The sequence below is a fragment of the Chelonoidis abingdonii genome, chromosome 9 (assembly GCF_003597395.2).
Source record: "Chelonoidis abingdonii isolate Lonesome George chromosome 9, CheloAbing_2.0, whole genome shotgun sequence".
Taxonomy (NCBI): domain Eukaryota; kingdom Metazoa; phylum Chordata; order Testudines; family Testudinidae; genus Chelonoidis; species Chelonoidis abingdonii.
The window spans coordinates 43,350,912-43,372,902 of NC_133777.1; the positions used below are offsets into that span (position 1 = coordinate 43,350,912).

At 45.9% G+C, this 21,991-nt stretch overlaps 1 protein-coding gene across 4 annotated transcripts in view; it reads right to left on the minus strand.

Moving 5' to 3' along the window:
- Positions 1–30: 30 nt before the first annotated feature.
- The window catches only part of LOC116831271 (uncharacterized), a 27,897-nt gene continuing 5,936 nt past the window's right edge, over positions 31–21,991 (minus strand). For 3 of the 4 annotated variants that reach the window (XM_075069462.1, XM_075069464.1, XM_075069463.1), the window contains exons 4-9: positions 19,242–19,440; positions 16,574–16,785; positions 13,703–13,747; positions 7,705–7,849; positions 5,012–5,220; positions 31–1,270 (exon numbers count right to left, since the gene is read on the minus strand). In XM_075069462.1, the coding sequence (XP_074925563.1) occupies positions 1,163–1,270; positions 5,012–5,220; positions 7,705–7,849; positions 13,703–13,747; positions 16,574–16,785; positions 19,242–19,440 (918 nt within the window). In that variant the 3' untranslated portion in view covers positions 31–1,162. The remainder of the gene's footprint in view (positions 1,271–5,011; positions 5,221–7,704; positions 7,850–13,702; positions 13,748–16,573; positions 16,786–19,241; positions 19,441–21,991) is intronic. The other variant, XM_075069465.1, reaches the window with a different exon arrangement.

The window sequence follows — 21,991 nt, forward strand, 5'->3', positions numbered from 1 at the left end:
GGCTGCAGGGATAGTGAAATATTCAGAAAATTGCCACTTGCAACACAGTTTTATTTTTTTATTGTAGGTGGGGCTACAAGATGTAATTTGCTTTTAGGATTTTAAATATTGATGTATTGCTTTAAAACCCACAAAAAGCCAGCACTGTCCAGCTTACTGTAAACAAAACACAACACAACCCTCCTGGAATGCCCCGAAGTACCACACGTAGGCCAAGATTTCCTGAGAAATACTTGGTTATTTACTGCTTGTTTGTTTATTGGGTTAAGTAGCATCTCGAGGCCCCAAACAGGCTCAGTGGCAGAGTTGGGAAGTGACCCCAGAGTTGGGAAGAGGCCTTGCCTATTACACCATGCAGCCTATCATGCAACCTCTGCTTCAGACAGTGTTTTGTACAGCATTGTTAGAGGGCTTATTCCTTCACCCTCCCACTTCCCTCATCCTTCTCGTGTGAACAGAGAGCAACAATATCCAAGTTCCTTTTTCCTTATTTTCGAATCACAACTTACTTCCTGTTTGCCCCTAATTTATATAGTAATATTTTCAGCTATACCTTAACCAATCATTCTACTGAAATCTAACTAATCCTAACATACTGTAACATAATTCTCTAACCAATTATATACCACTACCCTAATTAACTTGCACCTAACAAAATTAATTATACAGCAGACAGAAACCATTAGAGAACCAGACAGATTAACAATAGAAAAGTGGGGGCCATAGAGATAAAACATACAGAAATGAGAGTTTCACAACCACAACTATTGATTAGTGATTTCTTGCCAGACAGGATGCTATCAAACTAAGTTTTCTTTAACCATCTTTATCTGGTGATGATAGACATCATCAGGCCAGGATTGTATTCCTAACAGCCCAATAGCACCGTATTTCAATATGACTAGTTTGGAATGTGAGGATGTGACCCTACGCTTCCCAGCTTATGACTGCTTCTGCTGCTTAGCAAGGGCCTTAGCCTAAGAACCAGGCCTCAGACTATCACAGTGAGAGAAGGCCCATACACAGGCAGACGGTGATTTTGATTCTTTGTTTTATAGCTCTAAAACTAGCTAAATGATAAACATACCTAAATTCTTAAAGTAGAGGCCTTTACAGACAGACTTGAATATCTATATCCTAACAAGCATTATTTTTTATGTCCTTATGGAAAATGACGTAAGGGAATCTCTCTCTGTGACATGTTATTCTGGAATTGTCTGGCTCTGTTGCACTCATTCTGATCCACTTGTCCTGTCATGTTCAGGGGCACCTAGAAGAGAATAGAATTGAGAAACAAACAAGTTTATGAAGAAATCCCATGGCTGTAGGGGCAGCACTAATGCAGTAGACTCATGGCTCTCCCCTGTTTTCATTCTCTGGGCTACTTTGTGATTGACTCTAGAGAAGATTTCTTTCTGTGCTCAGAGATGACCCATACCTGCTGATCGTGGGGGGACACAATTTAAAGCTTTGGCTGCCCCCCAGAACAGCACGAATGATGCTCCCCCATTGTGTGCTCAGTCTCCCTTCCCTGCAGCTCTGAGCTGCTCCTGCCAGGGCCGGCTCCAGGCCCCAGCGTGCCAAGTGCGTGCTTGGGGCGGCACGCCGCGGGGGGCGCTCTGCTGGTTGCCAGGAGGGTGGCAGGTGGCTCCGGTGGACCTCCCGCAGGCGTCCCTGCGGAGGGTCCGCCGGACCCGCGGCTCCGGTGGAGCATCTGCAGGCACGCCTGTGGGAGGTCCACTGGACCCGCGGGACCGCCGAGCGGCAAAGCGCCCCCTGCGGCGTGCCACCGTGCTCGGGGCGGTGAAATGGCTAGAGCTGGCCCTGGCTCCTGCCTCTCCCCAGGGCAGAAATCTGGGCAAACACATGACTTCATGTGCTCACCCACACACGTCGCCTCTGTCTGTGCTATGGCATTGCAGCTATACAACTGTAGTGCCATGGTATAGATACTTTCTTCAGCAAAAGACAAGGTTTTTCTGTTATTGTAGGTAATCCACTTCTGAGTGGCATAGAATTCTGTCAACCTAGCCATGTCGACACTCAGGATTAGATCAGCTTAATTGCAGCACTGTAGGATGTGAATTTAGATTGACTTAGCTTTTAAGTGTAGAGCAGGCTTCAGATACCTAACTTCTTCCAGCATTTTATACCTGAGAATAACGGTCCTGATTCTCCACTGTATTTTCCTTGAGTGTAAAGTGGATGTAAATTGTTGACAAGTCAGACTGTTAGTTTTTATGTCCACTTTGCATTTGTCTGAATACTATGCAAGAGGCATAGGATAGCTCTCCAATACACCAACCTCTACATGTCACTGTATTTATGTACCACCATGGGCCTGAGTTGGTCTGTAATTCCATAGGGGAGGGGAACCAGGACCCTCAAGGAACTAAGACCAGTGCAGGTGTGACAGACTCATTTTTACAGGTCACTCTTCTAATTAGGCCTGACATACTCACTACACCTCATACTAGTGTTATGATACTTATTTAAAAGGTGACATGTAACATTGTTTGAAATCTACTAACACGCTGGTCATTAATTTCACTGTGAAATGTTTGTAACAACTCTGTGGGTGAAATTACTGTCTGATAACTGTGCCCTGGAGACTGCAAACAGACAAACGTGATAAAACCCTGCATATTGCTGCATGGGAGCGTGTAGCGAGGCGGTGTGGTTCCCCGCCACCCCAGAGAGGGATGAGCCTCTCTGGATATCAAAGTGGGCAAAGCCAGCGAATCCTGCGCCCGCCCCCCCCAGACTTCAAGACATAGGACACGAAGTATAAAAGCCAACCCCAGAGCTCACTAGAAGAGCAGTTGCCGGAGAGGACAGACGCCGGCGGCCTAGCTCCCAGTTCAGAGACGCTGGCAACCGGCGGCAGACCCAAAGACTGACCTGACCTGCTGATGCCTGATGCTGACCAGAGCCCGGAGGAGTTGTCAAGCCTGCCCATCGCAAGTTACCCAGAGAAGCTGCCAAGCCTACCCTTGCCAGTTACCCTAAGGAGCCTGGGTGCTTGACCCCCCGGAGGACACCGTCCAAACCCAGGTACCTCTAGAGGGGGAATTAGGAAGTAGCCCGGGGGCAGCCGACCCTAGTCTGGCCGCAGCACAGCCAGAGCCTATGTCAGTGTGTTGTGGCCAGGATCCCCACTGACTCAGCAGCAGGCCTTCTGCTGCTGCTAGAGCTCTGGGCTGGGTCGCAGTGGAGGGGGTGGGCCTGCGTCCCCCACTGCCACCCACCTCGCGGGTGGCCATCACCCCTTCTCCCAGGGCCGTCTGAGCCGAGGGCCTGGGCTGGTTGTTTACCTGCCTTTGCTCAGCCACTGTCTGAGGGCCTGAGCCATTGACTCTACTGCCTTGCCCCAACCCAGGGACAGGGTCTGCTAATTATACAACAGTTGCTCAGCTCCTGCCTGAGGACCTCAGCCCGTGACTCACTATTGCCTACCTATCACGGGCCGGCTGTGAATAACTGTTCGTGTTTGCCTCTCCTGCTGCTGCGGTGAGAGACTCCCGTGGCCAGGCTAATTCCCTGTCAACAACCAAAAGGAAGTACTGAGCTGGTGTGGTTCCCAACTGCCCTGGACAGGGACGAGCCCCGGCCAAACCCCTCTACAGAGGCAGATCTGGCAAGGATGCGCCATTACACTGACCAGCTCTAGTTGTATTTATAGATTTCTCACACTGAGATTGACTCTCCCATGCAAGCTCCAGAGTTAAAGAATGAGACAGAACAAGCTGCCAGTAGGAAGGCACGCAGCGGCCAGCCCACAACGCACACGGCGATGATGACTAGGTTCATGCAAGTCCTTGTGTAGTGCTCACCAAAGTGCAAATGGCTGCTGCTCAGCAGCTCTGGGTGCGTGCAGGGAAGAATGGGGGCTAGCATAGTCACCCTCACTCAGCAGTAGTAAGGTTCAGTTCCTTCTTCACAAGTGCACAGGGTGTAAAGGGATGTGCGTGGGGACAGGAGTATGAGAGAAGGCAGTTAATCCTGACCCTCACCATCCCAATGAGGCACTTAACTACACAATGCTCTTAGCCCTCCCTCTGGCTGTGCTGCAATGTCTTGTTAGTGCAGCACTGTGTTCCCCTGCACTGCTGGGCCTGCTCATCACTTTTTAGCTTGTGTTTAGGCTGGGTGAAGCCCCATCAAGGGCTGCCTGGAAACCCTGCTGGTAGGGCTGGGAAGCAATAACTTAGGTTCGTTCCCACAATGTGTTTATGACCAAGGCACCATCTTTCTGAATCGCTGGGGGTGCTTGACCCCCACTCCGCCCCAGCGCCCATCCCCACTCCACCCCTTCCCTCAAGCCCCCACCCCCACCCAGCCTCTTCCTGCTGCCGCTCTGCCTCCACCCTGCCTCCTCCCACCCCATTCCACCACCACCTTCTTCCTCAAGTGCGCCCTTCTCTCGCTCCTCCCACACCCTCCAGCACCTCCTGCATGCCGCTAAACAGCTGATCTGCATTGGACAGGAGGCACTGGGGAGAAGGGAGGAGCTGATGCTGGGGGCTGCCGGTGGGTGCTGAGACCCACTATTTTTTTCCATTGGTGCTCCAGCCCCGGAGCACCCATGAAGTTGGTGCCTGTGCATATGACACTAAAAGTAATCACACAGAGCTACAGTCATGTGCCATCAGCATTAGCTAGTAAGAGAGAGCAAAGAGAATGAACTCAGTACCACTCATCCTCACACCAACTAGAGGCTGTTTTCAGGAGGCTGTATCTGAGCTTCAGCCTGAGAATTCATTAGGACAACTAAATATTATGAGATGCCAAACGCTAGAGAGGGGTTGCTGTGCTGTGCCTACAAGGGGTGCAGCTCAGACCCCTCAGCCCAGGCAGAGGGGGTCCTAAGGCAGTCTTAAGCCATTTTGTGCCCTCTGAATGTCAATCTGCTCTCTGGACTGCAGAGGCTTCCAGCATCACTTCAGCGGAAAAGTGGATGAAGCTCACAACCCCTCCAACTCCACTTGGTTTGCCCCATTCATGTACTTACTATTTCATGGTAAAACTCTTCCATATCCAAAAGGAAAAGTGCAAAATGGATGCAGTTGTTTGTGAAACAGTTGTACGTTGTCTTAGCATTCAGCATGGCATCTGCCTTCTTCAGGAAAGCTTCTTCATTGATTCCTTGTTTAAGTCTCAGAATCTGATATTTCCCCTTGATTCTTTCCATAGCATCAATTCCTTGTATGTAGACTTGTCCTTTAAAAGAACCAATAGCTTTCAGTGGCCTGTTAACATACACTGTGACGTGACAGGAGACAAACACGAGAGAGATGGAAATGTGTGCATTGGCCTTCCTAAGAGGAACAGATCCAATATCATACAAGGGATAGGATCACTGGCAGGACCGGTGCCCAGTGTGTACAACAAAACTGCACTTCTGAAACAAAATATGAAATCCAGTAAGTAAACCCCAGCAGATGGCCTGCAGACAAAGTGGGACGCTACATAACTCTGGACCTCTCCTATTTCCATTGTTGTGGTGAGTCACATGACGCCAACCTAGAGAAAAGCCATCCTGATTGCTCACTTGACTCTTCCCCATCCTCCCGCCTTTATCTGCTCAAAACTTTGTCTAGACAATAGGGATCCTCCTTAAAATAAAACCGAGCATTGCGCTATGGCTGAAATTTCCAAAACTGCTTAAGGGATTTGGATACCTAGACCCCATTACCTTAGGGGATTTGAATACCCAAGGCAGCTTTGAAACTCTCACCCTGTATTATGTATCTGGCTAGTCTCAATATCTTTCTTGGAAAAGAAATTAAGATTGTCAATCGAACCAAAAAAGCCTTGGAATTTGGGCTCAAGACTCACTATCAAGCCAAGCAAAACTAGAGATTAAGGCAAATCCATTTGAGGAGTGCATCTGCCCTCTTAGCTACAGCATCACACTTGAAGAACATGGTCAATTGGTTTTCTGTCCTGACCCCTTAGTCCTTTTCAGTGTTATGTCTTTCCAGGATACTGTCCTCTAGTCTGTGAGACCTAGATTTTTTGTTCCTAGATATCGGACTTCGCATTTGGCTGTATTAAAACAAATGTTCAAATGAGTCTGTCTTACCAAGAGATCATCATTGTTTACTACTCCACCAATATTTGTTGTGCATTGGTGCACCTTGGGCCCTCCTATTCTCTGCCTGAGGCACATCATAGTCTAGTCTCCAGAGGACTATATTAGTTTGCTCTAATTCTGGTTGTTGAGTTTGGGGTGAGAGTGGCTGGGTGGTATTTAGTGGCTTGTGATATACCGGAGGTCAAAATGGATGCCTTGGTGGTCCCTTCTGGCCTTACCCACTATGAAACGTCTTACAGAAGTTTAAGTATATTATGTCCACACAGTTCCTTTTATCAGCCAAACTTGTAGTCTCATTAAAAAGAAAAACTGTCATGTTTATTTTACAAGTTCTATTTTCCATAAAACCTTTTTGATTGGCTTAATTATGCTGCCATCCTTTAATTGTCTACAGATTGCATCATTTACAGGCTTTTCCATGACTCTTGTGCAGGATCAATGTCAGACTAACAAGCCTATAGTTACCCAAGTCACCCTATTTACTTTTTAAAATACTGGCACAAAGTTAGCTTTTTTTTCCCCTCTGGAATTTCTCCAGTGTTCCATGATTTGTTAAAAATCACCATGACTGGTTCAGAGAGCCCCTGAACCAATTTCTTTTAATACTCTTGAGTGCACGCTAGTGAGTCTTGCTGAGTTAGCATTTTTTAACTAAAACTTCAGTAGTTGCTCTTTAACATCTTCCTTAGTTACTGATGGAATAGAAAGTATCTCTTATTATTTTAAGATATGAACACATGATCCTGCTTTTTTCAAAACACAGAACAGAAATATTTAGGGAAAACTTTTGCCTCTTCTGCATCATGACTGGGAATTTTATCAGCTTTGTCTAGAATCGGATCTATACCAAAATCTAGGATTTCACTTGGTCCTGATATATTTAAATAAGTCCTCCTTCTTGTCCTTAACCCTACTGGCCGTAGACTTTTTTCATTCATACCTTCAGCTTCCCTTATCAATTGTCTGCATTGCCTAACTGCCAATTTGTACTCATTGCTATCATTGTCCCCATTTTCCATTTGTTATACATATTTTTAAATATATATATTTGGTGCTATTTGTTATTACAAGGTATTTGTAACACACTCATCCCTGTGGTGGCTGGTTCCAAGTAAACTATTCAGCTAATGAAAAACCCAAAGTAACCAGTAGATTTGAAGGGGAATCCCAAATCCAGAAGTCATCTGGAAGACAAGAAGGGGCATGCCCAGCTCAGAACTCACCAAGCAAACAGGAAGGGACATATCTGAACTCAGCTAACAACTGAAGTGAATCTTCCACCTACAACACAATTTATCATATCCAACTGTCATTCCAACTGCTTTCTACAGCACACAGTACTTCAGAATGTTAGGGTTGAAGATGGCTTTGGAGTCCCCGGAACAGTCTTTTTAGAAACAGTTTAACTGAATATCTTTGTGTTACTGTAAGCTTTGTCCTACCCATCCCCTTAGTTTGTTTGCTATCTTCACTTGTTTTGTCATGTTTTAATTTAGTCTGTAAGCTTTTGGGGGCAGGGTCCATCTGTTTAAATGTTTTTTCTGATGCATCTAGCACACTTTTGGATGCTAAGAAATAATTGATAGTAATAATACCTACTAACTTACCGTTAAAGTGATTAACTTTCTTGCTTCCATAGTAAACACCGGTGTGCTTCCAGCTGCTAGGATAGCTCCCCAATACACCAAACTCTTCATGAGCTAACTTACAGAAGAATTCCTGGACAAGGGCACCACAAATCCAATGAAATACCTGAAATTTATTGATGACATTTTCATCCTCTGGACAGACAACTTAAACTCCCTCGTAGATTTCCATCACAGTTTCAACAATCATTACCCATCCATTAAACTCTCTCTGGAACACTCTCACACCAGCATCAACTTCCTGGATATCACGATCAGCTTCAGCAATGGAATCCAAACAGAAAACCATGTACAAAAAACCCACAGACCACCATATAACCTTCAAAGATCCAGTAACCACCCCAAACACACCACAAAGTCTGTTATCTAAAGCCAGCCACTCAGATACCGCAGACTATGTGCCAAGTAGAAAGTCTGGGATATAAACCTTAAACTCAAAACCACCTTCACCAAACATGGACATGCCATCAAAGAAGTAGATCGCAACATGGGATTGGCCACTCAAATGCCTCGAGAGAACCTGCTTCAATACAAAAATCAACCCCTCTCTGACCGCACACCCCTAGTTGTCACCTATCACCCCACAGTGGAACCCATACAGGGTATCACCAGACAACAACGACCCATCCTCAATGGGGTCCTCATCCTGAAAGAAATTTTTCCTGAACTTCCTCTTCTGGCCTTCAAACACACCCCTCCCAACCTCTCCAAGCTCATCATTAGAAGCAAGCTCCCCACAGACCAGGGCATATCAACCCAAAGCAGCATCAAAATCTGCCAGAACAAGAGATGCAAAACCTGCAAATATATCACCATTGCTACAATGTTCAACACCCCCCACAATGCAACTTCCAAGATCTATGGTCCTATCACAACATATAGTGTACTTCATCCGATGCATTAAGTGCCCCAACAACAACTATCTGAGTGAAACTGGACAATCACTAAGCTCGCAAATGAATTCACACAGGAAAGTGATAAAAGACAAAAACACCCTATCACCTGTGGGTGAACACTTTTCACACAATGATAACTCCATATCTGTCCTATCAGGCCTCGTCCTCAAAGACAACCTGCACAACACTTTCAAAAGAAAGAGGAGCCTGGGAGTTTAAATTCATAACTCTGCTAGACACTAGAAATCATGGACTGAACAGAGACACTGGCTTCATGGCTTATTACAACAATTAGTAACCCACTATCAACTCCCCATCTGTTTCCTCCCCATGACTGTAGGGTTGTTAATGGTCCACTTCACCTTGAATGGTCCCATGAAATATGTATTAACTACTTATCCTAAACAATCTGTTTCACCCTGTGACACTCTAAGTACACCTCTACCCCTCGGGAGACAAACAATCTCAGCGTGTTATAGGTGAGACCACGTTATATCAAACTTGCATTGGCCCCCCCGTTCCTTGTTCCCTGACCGCCCCCTCCAGAGAGCTAATTACCCTCAGGACCCCACCCCCCCTGTACTCTGACTGCTCCAACCCCTATCCACCCACCTCACCCCCACCCCCTGACAGACACTCACCAGCAACAGTGGAAAGCGGAGCAGCCCGGCCTCAGCCCGCTCCACTCCACCACCTCCCAGCTGCGGGAAAGGATGCCCCCTGCACTCACCTGCGGTGGGAAGTGGAGTGCCGCGGCCCCAGCCTGCTCGCTTTCCTTGCCCTGGCCCACGCTGTGTTGCTGGGGGGCAGCTGGGGAAAGGTCCTGCACTCACCTGCGGCAGGAAATGGAGCGCCACAGATGGGAGCTGGTGGAGTGGAGCTGGCTCGGGCTGGGCTGCTCCACTTCCCGCCGCCAGTGAGTGCGGGGAGGTTGGGGAAAGGATGCCCCCGGTACTCACCTGCAGTGGGAAGCAGAGTGCTGCGGCTGGGAGCTGGTAGAGTGGAGCGGGCTGGGGCTGCTTTCGGCCCCCGCTAATCCCCCTGGCCACTCTGGGACTGCAGGGCCCCCAAAAGTGCCCTCCCACCGCTCCTGACCGCCATCGAGACCCTCTGCCCCTTATCGAACCACTTGGCCCCGGCGTGGCCGGCACCCTTAACACGCTGCTCAGAGCAGTGTGTCAGAACTTTACCATGTTGTATTTGAACCCGCGTTATATTGGGTCGCGTTATATCGGGGTAGAGGTGTATGTTTCCCAGACATGAGGATGAGCTCTGTGTAGCTCAAAAGCTTGTCTCTCTCACCAACCGAAGTTGGTCCAATAAAAGATATAACCTCTATGCAAGGGGCAGGCAGTGGCAAACCAAGCCTGATATTTCATTCTGCAGACCACTACCCATCATGTAGTACCGATGCAATAAGGACTGAAAGCTCCCATGTGCCTTACAAACTATGGCATCAACAGTGCCTCTTCAGGCACAGCAGAGGGGATAAGGCAGTGAATTGCCCGTGTTGGGGTGCCTGGAGGCAGAATACTCCAGACATGTTAGGGGGAGAAGAGGGCCTTGCTGCACCTTGGAAAAGATGAAGTCTGTTCACTGCTCTCTTGCTGATATGCAGAGAGGAAAAGAATAAGATTTAAAAATTAAAATACCCTTGTTTGGCGTTTATTTTTTCACCTCAAAAGGGAGAAGTACCAAAGATTGCATGAAGTCCACCAGAAACTTTGTTATTGCTATTGATTTTACATGGAAGATGGTCAGATGCTGTGGTGAGGGGCAGCAGTATAAAACTGTGAGGTGCACGGTGCTGCTAGAAACAAACCCACTTTGGGGTTGCTAACACTGCTGGCAGCTTTGGCTGCTGCCACTTGTGCTGTACCCAGCACGAGCAGCCAAATTACAGATGTTGTCGTGCACCTGACACAGGATGCTCTACAGTAGCACCTCAGAGTTACGAACACCTCGGGAATGGAGAATGGAATGGAGAACTCTGAACAAAACATTATGGTTCTTCCAGAAGTTTACAGCTTATCATTGACTTAATACAGCTTTGAGACTTTACTATGCAGAAGAAAAATGCTGCTTTTAACCATCTTAATTTAAAGGAAACAAACAGAGAAAGACTTTCTTTACTTTGTCAATTTTTTTTAAACTTTCCTTTTATTTTTTTAGTAGTTTACGTTTAACACAATACTGTACTGTATTTGCTTTTTTGCCCTCCCCCCTCGCAGGCTCCTAGAGCTGTGGCTGCAGTCTGAGACAGAATGGCTACACCACAATTAAATGGCCCCTTAGCCCAACCCACCTGGCACTGGCCAGCTGCCGCTGTCCAATTGCAGTGTAGACACACCACGAGGGGCTACACTGAAAACTGGACTCCTCGGGCCCCTTCAGAGACACCGCTTGCCCTGTTGTCAAGGTGACAGGAAACCAGAGGGAGGAAGTTCTCTGGGAGAGGTTCTCTGGCCTCTGATGTAGGAAGTCCAGGTTAAAGGAGAGACTACAGCGGGTCACACACTGAAAGGTGAACTGTCAGGCTGGAAGGAGGTTACTAGTGGAGTTCCTCAGGGATCAGTTTTGGGACCAATCTTTTTATTACTGACCTTGGCACAAAAAGCAGGAATGTGCTAATAAAGTTTGTGGATGACACAAAGCTGAGAGGTATTGCCAAGACAGAGAAGGACTGGGATATCACACAGGAAGATCTGGATGATCTTGTAAACTGCAGTAATAGTAATAAGATGAAATTTAATAGTGAAAAGCGCAAGGTCATGCATTTAGGGATTAACAACAAGAATTTTTGTTATAAACTGGGGATGCATCATTTGGAAGTAATAGAGGATAAGGACCTCAGAGTATTCGTTGACCACAGGATGACTAGGAGCCGCCAATGTGATATGGCCGTGAAAAAAAGCTAATGCAGTCTTGGGATGCATTAGGTGAGGTATTTCCAGTAGAGATAAGGAGGTGTTAGTACCATTATACAAGGCACTGGTGAGACTTCATCTGGAATATTGTGTGCAGTTCTGTCTCCCATGTCTAAGAAGGATGAATTCAAACTGGAACAGCTACAGAGAAGGGCTACTAGGATGATCTGAGGAATGGAAAACCTGTCTTACGAAAGGAAACTCAAAGAGCTTGGCTTGTTTAGCCTAACCAAAAGAAGGCTGAGAGGAGATATGATTGTTCTCTATAAATATATCAGGAATAAATATCCCAGAAGGAGAATTATTATTTAAGCTCAGTGCCAATGTGGACACAAGAACAAATGGATATAAACTGTCCATCAGGAAGTTTAGACTCAAAATTAGACAAAAGTTTCTAACCATCAGAAGAGTGAAGTTCTGGAATAGCCTTCCAAGGGAAGTAGTGGGGGCAAAAGCCATATCTGGCTTCAAGATTAAGCTTGATAAATTTATGGAAGGGATGATATGCTAGCCTAATTTTGGCAATTAATTGATCTTCAACTATTAGTGGTAGATATGCCCAATGGCCTCTGATGGGATGTTAGACGGGGTGGGATCTGAGTTACTACAGAGAATTCTTTCCTGGGTGTCTGGCTGGTGAGTCTTGCCCACATGCTCAGGGTTTAACTGATCACCCTATTTGGGGTTGTGAAGGAATTTTCCTCCAGGGCACATTGGCAGAGGTCCTGGGGGGGGCGGGGGAGATCGCCTTCCTCTGCAGCGTGGGGCATGGGTCACTTGCTGGAGGATTCTCTGGACCTTGAAGCCTTTAAACCATGATCTGAGGACTTCAATAGCTCAGACATAAGTTAGGGGTTTGTTACAGGAGTGGGTATGTGAGATTCTGTGGCCTGCATTGTGCAGAGATCAGACTAGACAATCATTATGGTCTCTTCTGACCTTAAAGTCTATGTTCTATGGTCATAATGGTCCCTTCTAGCCTTCAGAGCTTTGACTCTGAGGCTACCCTAGGAACTGCACTCGCAGCCCAACTCCTCTGACAACTCGCCCTAATGAAAAACCAACTACCGTTCACAGGCTGGGACCTGCCTGTGAGATTCCCCACCCCCACCCACCCCATTAAGCAATGTGCCCTGGCTATCTGGTTTTCATTTTCTATGGACACTGCTGGTCTAAAGCTAGTCAACGTCAGTGATTTCAGCTACAACAGTTAGGGCCCAAATTTGAAAGGACACTATAATCAGTGCCAGCATTTATCTGTGGCTGCAAGTTTTAGCAACTACCTACCTGATTATCTCTGCCTCCCAAACCCTAGGAACCACAGGAACCTTCCCCGCCTTGTGTTTAGCACAGATAGAGCTACCATGCCCCAGCACAGGCATCTCTGAGTGATGAAGATCTAGTTCTTTATTGCCGTGTGATTGTGTTCCTTTCAAGCCCGGACGCTCAGATGCTGTGTTCTGTCTTGGTGAGGTGAGCCCCTTCCACAAAAGTGTAACCAGTCCACCCCTCTTCTCCAAAATCCCCTGAACAGTCCCGCTCACCCCCTGCCACACGCATGCCAAAATCATGGAAGTTACCACCAAAACACATCCCCAGCCACCATTTAATGCTGCCAAAATGACACCTCCCCCCATGCAAGCCATTAAAGGCAGGGAAGAAATTGTTCACTGTCCATAACATCTATCATTGCACTAATCGCTAGAAAACTGGCTTCCACATCCCAGCTTAGACAAACACACAACATTCCTGTAACTGACACTGTAACAGAACCCTGAGGCCAACTGCAGTAATTTGAATATGTAATGCCTTGAGCATCAGAATATGTGATTGTCTCTTATGTGTTGGAGAGAAAAGTCTGAAAAAGTCTGCATTAGAGTGCGAGTTGCAGGACTGGTGTGTGCATCTGTCTTCGAAGTGGAAGCCAGTTTCCCGGTGGATGGCTGGAGTCTCAGTGAGAGATATTAGTGCAATGATGGTTCTTATGACAGGTGAACAACGTTTCCCTTCACTGGTCGTTTGCCTGCTTTTAAGGACTTGTATGCGTCACTTAGGTAGCCTTAACTGGTGGTGATCTTGTATTTAATGGTAACTCTTTCTAGGTTGGTAGCATGCAGGGTAGTGAGGAATACTCACCTCTTCTCCCGCATCATTTCCATTGTCAACTTCTACATCACTAACCTGCAAAAGAAAGAAGCATGTTAACAGGGTCCCATGGGGGATATCTTTTTTTTTCCGGCATTTTGTTTAGGGCTGGTTGTGACAGATGCCAATTTCCTACAATATCCTGGCCAAACCTGATTGAATTAAGTTAAGTGTCATTGTATTTATGTACCACCAGGGGCCTGAGTTGGTCTGTAATTCCATAGGGGAGGGGAACCAGGACTCTCAAGGAACTAAGACCAGTGCAGCTGTGACACAGACTCATTTTTGCAGGTCACTCTTCTTATCAGGCCTGATGTACTCACTACACCTCATACTGGTGTCATGATACTTATTTAAAAGGTGACGTAATATTGTTTGAAATCTACTAACACGCTGGTCATTCATTTCACTGTGAAATGTTTGTAACAACTCTGTAGGTGAAATTACTCTCCAATAACTGTGTCCTGGGGACTGCAAACAGACAAACGCGATAAAACTCTGCATATTGCTGCATGGGAGCGTGTAGCGAGGCGGTGTGGTTCCCCGCCACCCCAGAGAGGGATAAGCCTCTCTGGATACCAAAGTGGACAAAGCCAGTGAATCCTGCACCCGCCCCCCAGAGGTCAATGCACAGGACACAAAGTATAAAAGCCCAACCCCAGAGCTCACTAGAAGAGCAGCTGCCGGAGAGGCCAGACGCCTGCGGCCTAGCTCCCGGTTCGGAGACCCTGGCAACCGGTGACGGACCCAAAGACTGGCCTGACCTGCTGATGCCCGACGCTGACCAGAGCCCGGAGGAGTTGTCAAGCCTGCCCATCGCAAGTTACCCAGAGAAGCTGCCAAGCCTACCCTTGCCAGTTACCCTGAGGAGCCCGGGTGCTTGACCCCCCAGAGGACACCATCCAAACCCAGGTACCTCTAGAGGGGGAATTAGGAAGTAGCCCAGGGGCAGCCAATCCTAGTCTGGCCGCAGCACAGCCAGAGCCTATGTCAGTGTGTTGTGGCCAGGATCCCCACTGACTCAGCAGCAGGCCTTCTGCTGCTGCTAGGGCCCTGGGCTGGGTCGCAGTGGAGGGGGTGGGCCTGCGTCCCCCACTGCCACCCACCTCGTGGTTGGCCATCTCCCCCCTCCCAGGGCCCTCTGAGCCAAGGGCCTGGGCTGGTTGTTTACCTGCCTTTGCTCAGCCACTGTCTGACGGCCTGAGCCATTGACTCTATTGCCTTGCTCCAACCCAGGGACGGGGTCTGCTAATTATGTAACAGTTACTCAGCTCCTGCCTGAGGACCTCAGCCCGTGACTCACTATTGCCTACCTATCACAGGCCGGCTGTGAATAACTGTTTGTGTTTGTCTCTCCTGCTGCTGCGGTGAGAGACTCCCGTGGCCAGGCTAATTCCCTGTCAACAACCAAAAGGAAGTACTGAGGCGGTGTGGTTCCCCACCGCCCTGGAGAGGGACGAGCCCCGGGCAAACCCCTCTATGGGGCGACTCTGGCAAAGATGTGCTATTACACTGACCAGCCCTAGTTGTGTTTATAGATTTCTCACACTGAGACTGACTGTCCCATGGAAGTTGGGCAAGCTCCCAAGTTAAAGAATGAGACAGAACAAGCTGCCAGTAGGAAGGCACGCAGCGGCCAGCCCACAACACACACGGCAATGGTGACTAGGTTTATGCAAGTCCTTGTGTAGTGCTCACCAAAGTGCAAACGGCTGCTGCTCAGAAGCAAAGAGTGCGTGCAGGTAAGAATGGGGGCTAGCATAGTCACCCTCACTCAGCTGTAGTAAGGTTCAGTTCCTTCTTCACAAGTGCACAGGGTGTAAAGGGATGTGCGTGGGAACAGGAGTATGAGAGGAGAGAGTTAATCCTGACCCTCACCATCCCAATGAGGCACTTAACTACATAATGCTCTTAGCCCTCCCTCTGGCTGTGCTGCAGTGTCTTGTTAGTGCAGCACTGCGTTCCTCTGCACTGCTGGGCCTGCTCATCACTTTTTAGCATGTCTTTAGGCTGGGCGAAGCCCTATCAAGGGCTGTCTGGACACCCTGCTGGTAGGGCTGGGAAGCAATAACTTAGGTTGGTCCCCACAATGTGCTGATGACCAAAGGTGCCATCTTTCTGAGTTGCTGGGGGTGCTTGACCCCCACTCCGCCCCAGGGCCCGTCCCCACTCTACCCTTCACTCAAGCCCCCACCCCCACCCCGCCTCTTCCTGCTGCCACGCTGCCTCCACCCTGCCTCTTCCCACCCCGTTCCACCGCCACCTCCTTCCTCAAGTGCGCCCTGCCCTCGCTTCTCCTCCACCCTCCAGCGCCTCCTGCATGCTGCTAAACAGCTGATCTGCATTGGACAGAAGGCACTGGGGAGAAGGGAGGAGCTGATGCTGGGGGCTGCCGGTGGGTGCTGAGCACCCACTATTTTTTTCCATTGGTGCTCCAGCCCCAGAGCACCCATGAAGTTGGTGCCTGTGCTTATGGCACTAAAAGAGATCACACAGAGCTACAGTCATGTGCCATCAGCATTAGCTAGTAAGACAGAGCAAAGAGAATGAACTAAGTACCACTCATCTTCACACCAACCAGAGGCTGTTTCTGAGCTTCAGCCTGAGAATCATCAGGACAACTAAACATTATAAGAAGCTAAACGCTAGAGAGGAGTTGCTGTGCTGTGCCTACAAGGGGTGCAGCTCAGACCCTTCAGCCCAGGCAGAGGGGGTCCTAAGGCAGTCTTAAGCCATTTTGTGCCCTCTCAATGTCAATCTGCTCTCTGGGCTGCAGAGGTTTCCAGCATCTCTTCAACCGAAAAGTGGATGAAGCTCACAACCCCTCCAACTCCACTTGGTTTGCCCCATTCACGTACTTACTATTTCATGGTAAAACTCTTCCATATCCAAAAGGAAAAGTGCAAAATGGATGCAGTTGTTTGTGAAACAGTCGTACGTTGTCTTAGCTTTCAGCATGGCATCTGCCTTCTTCAGGAAAGCTTCTTCATTGATTCCTTGTTTAAGTCTCAGAATCTGATGTTTCTCCCTGGGTCCTTCCATAGCATCGATTCCTTGTATCGAGATTCCTTCTCCTTTAAAAGAACCAATAGCTTTCAGTGGCCTGTTAACATACACTGTGACGTGACAGGAGACAAACGCGAGAGACACGGAAGTGTGTGCACTGGCCTTCCTAAGGGATAGGATCACTGGCAGGACCGGTGCCCAGTGTGTACAACAAAACCGCACTTCTGAAACAAAATATGAAATCCAGTAGGTAAACCCCAGCAGATGGCCTGCAGACAAAGTGGGACACTACATAACTCTGGACCTCTCCTATTTCCATTGTTGTGGTGAGTCACATGATGCCAACCTAGAGAAAAGCCATCCTGATTGCTCCACTTGGCTCTTCCCCATCCTCCCGCCTTTATCTGCTCAAAACTTTGTCTAGACAATAGGGATCCTCCTTAAAATAAAACCTAGCGTGCGCTATGGCTGAAATGTCCAAAACTGCTTAAGGGATTTGGATACCTAGACCCCATTACCTTAGGGGATTTGAATGCCCAAGGCAGCTTTGAAACTCTCACCCTGTATTATGTATCTGGCTAGTCTCAATATCTTTCTTGGAAAAGAAATTAAGATTGTCAATCAAACCAAAAAAGCCTTGGAATTTGGGCTCAAGACTCACTATCAAGCCAAGCAAAACTAGAGATTAAGGCAAATACATCTGAGGAGTGAATCTGCCCTCTTAGCTACAGCATCACACTTGAACATGGTCAATTGGTTTTCTGTCCTGACCCCTTAGTCCTTTTCAGTGTTATGTCTTTCCAGGTTACTGTCCTCTAGTCTGTGAGGCCTACATTTTTTGTTCCTAGATATCGGACTTGCATTTGGCTGTATTAAAACAAATGTTCAAATGAGTGTCTTACCAAGAGATCATCATTGTTTACTACTCCACCAATATTTGTTGTGCATTGGTGCACCTTGGGCCCTCCTATTCTCTGCCTGGGGCACATCATAGTCTAGTCTCCAGAGGACTATAATAGTTTGCTCTAATTCTGGTTGTTGAGTTTGGGGTGAGAGTGGCTGGGTGGTATTTAGTGGCTTGTGATATACCGGAGGTCAAAATGGGTGCTCTGATGGTCCCTTCTAGCCTTACCCACTATGAGACGTCTTACAGAAGTTTAAGTATATTATGTCCACACAGTTCCTTTTATCAGCCAAACTTGTAGTCTCATTAAAAAGAAACAAACTGTCATGTTTATTTTACAAGTTCTATTTTCCATAAAACTTTGATTGGCTTAATTATGCTGCCATCCTTTAATTGTCTACAGATTGCATCATTTACAGGCCTTTCCATGACTTTTGTCCAGGATCAATGTCAGACTAACAAGCCTATAGTTACCCAAGTCACCCTATTTACCTTTTAAAATACTGGCACAAAGTTAGCTTTTTTCCCCCTCTAGTCCTCTGGAATTTCCCCAGTGTTCCAAGATTTGTTAAAAATCACCATGACTGGTTCAGAGAGCCCCTGAACCAATTTCTTTTAATACTCTTGAGTGCACGCTAGTGGGTCTTGCTGAGTTAACATTTTTTAAATAAAACTTTAGTAGTTGCTTTTTAACATCTTCCTTAGTTACTGATGGAATAGAAAGTATCTCTTATTACTTTAAGATATGAACACATGATCCTGTATTTTTCAAACACAGAACAGAAATATTTAGGGAAAACTTTTGCCTCTTCTGCATCATGACTGGGAATTTTATCAGCTTTGTCTAGAATCGGATTTATACCAAAATCTAGGATTTCACTTGGTCCTGATATATTTAAATAAGTCCTTCTTCTTGTCCTTAACCCTACTGGCCATAGACTTTTTTCATTCATACCTTCAGCTTCCCTTATCAATTGTCTGCATTGCCTAATTGCCAATTTGTACTCATTGCTATCATTGTCCCCATTTTTCATGTTATACATATTTTAAAAATATATATTTGGTGCTATTTGTTATTACAAGGTATTTGTAACACACTCATCCCTGTGGTGGCTTGTTCCAAGTAAACTATTCAGCTAATGAAAAACCCAAAGTAACCAGTAGATTTAAAGGGGAATCCCAAATCCAGAAGTCATCTGGAAGACAAGAAGGGGCATGCCCAGCTCAGAACTCACCAAGCAAACAGGAAGGGACGTATCTGAACTCAGCTAACAACTGAAGTGAATCTTCCACCTACAACACAATTTATCATATCCAACTGTCATTCCAAGTGCTTTCTACAGCACACAGTACTTCATAGTATTAGGGTTGAAGATGGCTTTGGAGTCCCTGGAACAGTCTTTTTAGATGCAGTTTAGCTGAATAACTTTGTGTTACTGTAACCTTTGTCCTACCCATCCCCTTAGTTTGTTTATCATCTTCACTTGTTTTGTCATGTTTTATTTTAGTCTGTAAGCTTTTGGGGGCAGGGTACATCTGTTTAAATGTTTTTTCTGATGCATCTAGCACATTTTTGGGTGCTAAGAAATAATTGATAGTAATAATACCCCACTAACTTACTGTTAAAGTGTATAACTTTCTTGTTTCCATAGTAAACACCGGCGTGCTTCCAGCTGCTAAATTTTGGGCTGGTTCTTATAGGAAATAAGATGATATCTCCCAGCTGTAAGTTTTCTTTAGACACATCTTCAAAGAACTCAAAAGAATTGAATGTAGCTTTCAGGAGAAATGATATTGTTGACGTCATCCTCCGTATCTTCTAAAATAGAAAACATTGAAATGAAAATTAGAAAAAATAAAGGCTCACCCCATTAGCTGGGGATCTTCAGGCAGTGTTTTTTGCCTGCCTGAAATATTAATATTCTTGTAAGCAGCAAATATTAGCAGATTCATAAATTCAAAGGACAGAAGGAACCATTGTGATAATCTAGTCTGGTATCCTGACAGGCCTGAGAACTTCCCCAAAATAATTTTTGTTTGAACTACAGCAGATCTTTTAGGAAAACATCCGATCTTGGTTTTAAAATTGCTAGTGACAGATCTATCACAACCCTCGGTAAACTGCTCTAGTGTAAATTACCCTCAGATTTTTTTTTCAGTCTGAATTTGTCTGACTTCAGTTTCTAGCCATTGGATCTTGTTCTACCTTTGTCTGATACACTGAAGAACCTGTTATCAAATATTTGTTCCCTATGTAGGCGCTTTCAGACTGATCAAATTACCCCTTAACTTTCTCTGTTAAGCTAAATAGGTTGCACTCCTTGAGTCTATCACTCCCGCCAGTAAAGTTCCTGCTGAAAAGTTCATGAAAAGTAAAGGGCCAATAATGCAAATCAAAGTTGTTTTTAAAAATAGAGTAAATATTTGCAGCAGCATTTGCCAAGCTGCAGTCAGCATCTAGCTTGCAGATACCGGATGAAGCATTAGCAATGGAAGAAACTGCACGCTAGGGGGCAATCTATAGTCAGGCTGTGCATGTGCTCAAGCCAGAAACACAGCTTACCTCACTGTCCAATAGTATGAGTTCACTGACATGTAGCTATCTACCTCTCTCTCTTTTCTGGGATTACTGTAGATTTATTGTTTGAAAATCATACCTTAGATTATACTTTTGAGTTGGGTTTGGAAATTGAGGGGTGGCTGAGGAGCATGCTCTTGTGGTGAGACAATTACCTCCTTCGGTGTGAGGTGGCTAGGATGCCCCTGGTCTCCTTGAGGTTCTGGGCTATGCCCTCTCTTAAGACTTTTAAAACAAACTTTGTATTTGTGGCTAATCTAAGCACTATAGCCAGATGTACAGACACTCTTTTCTTAACCTGTGTATTATATAATTTTAACATTAGCTTTCATGAAATTTTAATATTTACTAATGATCTCAAAATTGAATGTGCAGTGAGATGACAAAATTTGCAGAAGACACAGTTGTTTAGGTTAGTAAAGACCACAGAAGACTGAGGAATTTCAGAGAGACCTAACCCAGCTAAGTGAATGGGCAACACGATGGCAGATGAAATTCAGTGTAACTGATGCAAAGTAATGGACATTGGGCAGCTCACATTTTTCTCTCCACATTCACCTTTCCAGGTTCTGAGTTTATAATATCAACCCAAGAAAGAGCTCTGGGCATCACTGTGGACAGCTCAATGAAAGCCTCTTCGCAATGCGCAGCTACTATCAAAAGAGCAAACATGATGTTAAGATGCATAAGGAATGGGATGGAGAATAACACAGTAAATATTCAAATACCCTTGATGATCGAGATACAAAAGGAGCGCTTAAAGACGATAAAGTCATTGCAGAGAAACTAAATGGATTCTTTGCTTCAGTCTTCATGACTGAGGATGTGAGGGAGATTCCCAAACCTGAGCTGGTCTTTGTAGGTGACAAATCTGAGGAACTGTCACAGATTGCAGTGTCACTAGAGGAAGTTTTGGAATTAATTGATAAACTTTAAGCCCATAGATTTATCCAGTTCGTCTTTTAAACACTGTTATAGCTCCTAGCCTTCACAACCTCCTCAGGCCTCAGGCAGTTTCCACAAGTTGACGTGTGCTGCCGATGCAAGCAAGAACTTTATTGTTTTAACCTGTTGTCTATTAATTTCATCATGGCTGACCTTATTCTTGTATATCAGCGCGCAATATGTAATAACTTATTCGCTGATCCACTTTCTCCACATCACTCGATTTTGATTATCCTCTCTCTATCCCTCCTTTAGTCCCTCTTTCCAAGCTGCAAGAGTCCTAGCCTCTTGTGAGATACTTTCCTCATATGGGCCCTCTCCAACCCTATTCATTGTTAGTTGCCCTTTTCTCAACCTTTTCTTAAAATCTAAAAATTATTTTAAATATTTTAATTGTTAATTTAAATTAAAAATAAATTAAGCCCATAGATTTATCCAGTTCGTCTTTTAAACACTGTTATAGCTCCTAGCCTTCACAACCTCCTCAGGCCTCAGGCAGTTTCCACAAGTTGACGTGTGCTGCCGATGCAAGCAAGAACTTTATTGTTTTAACCTGTTGTCTATTAATTTCATCATGGCTGACCTTATTCTTGTATATCAGCGCGCAATATGTAATAACTTATTCGCTGATCCACTTTCTCCACATCACTCGATTTTGATTATCCTCTCTCTATCCCTCCTTTAGTCCCTCTTTCCAAGCTGCAAGAGTCCTAGCCTCTTGTGAGATACTTTCCTCATATGGGCCCTCTCCAACCCTATTCATTGTTAGTTGCCCTTTTCTCAACCTTTTCTTAAAATCTAAAAATTATTTTAAATATTTTAATTGTTAATTTAAATTAAAAATAAA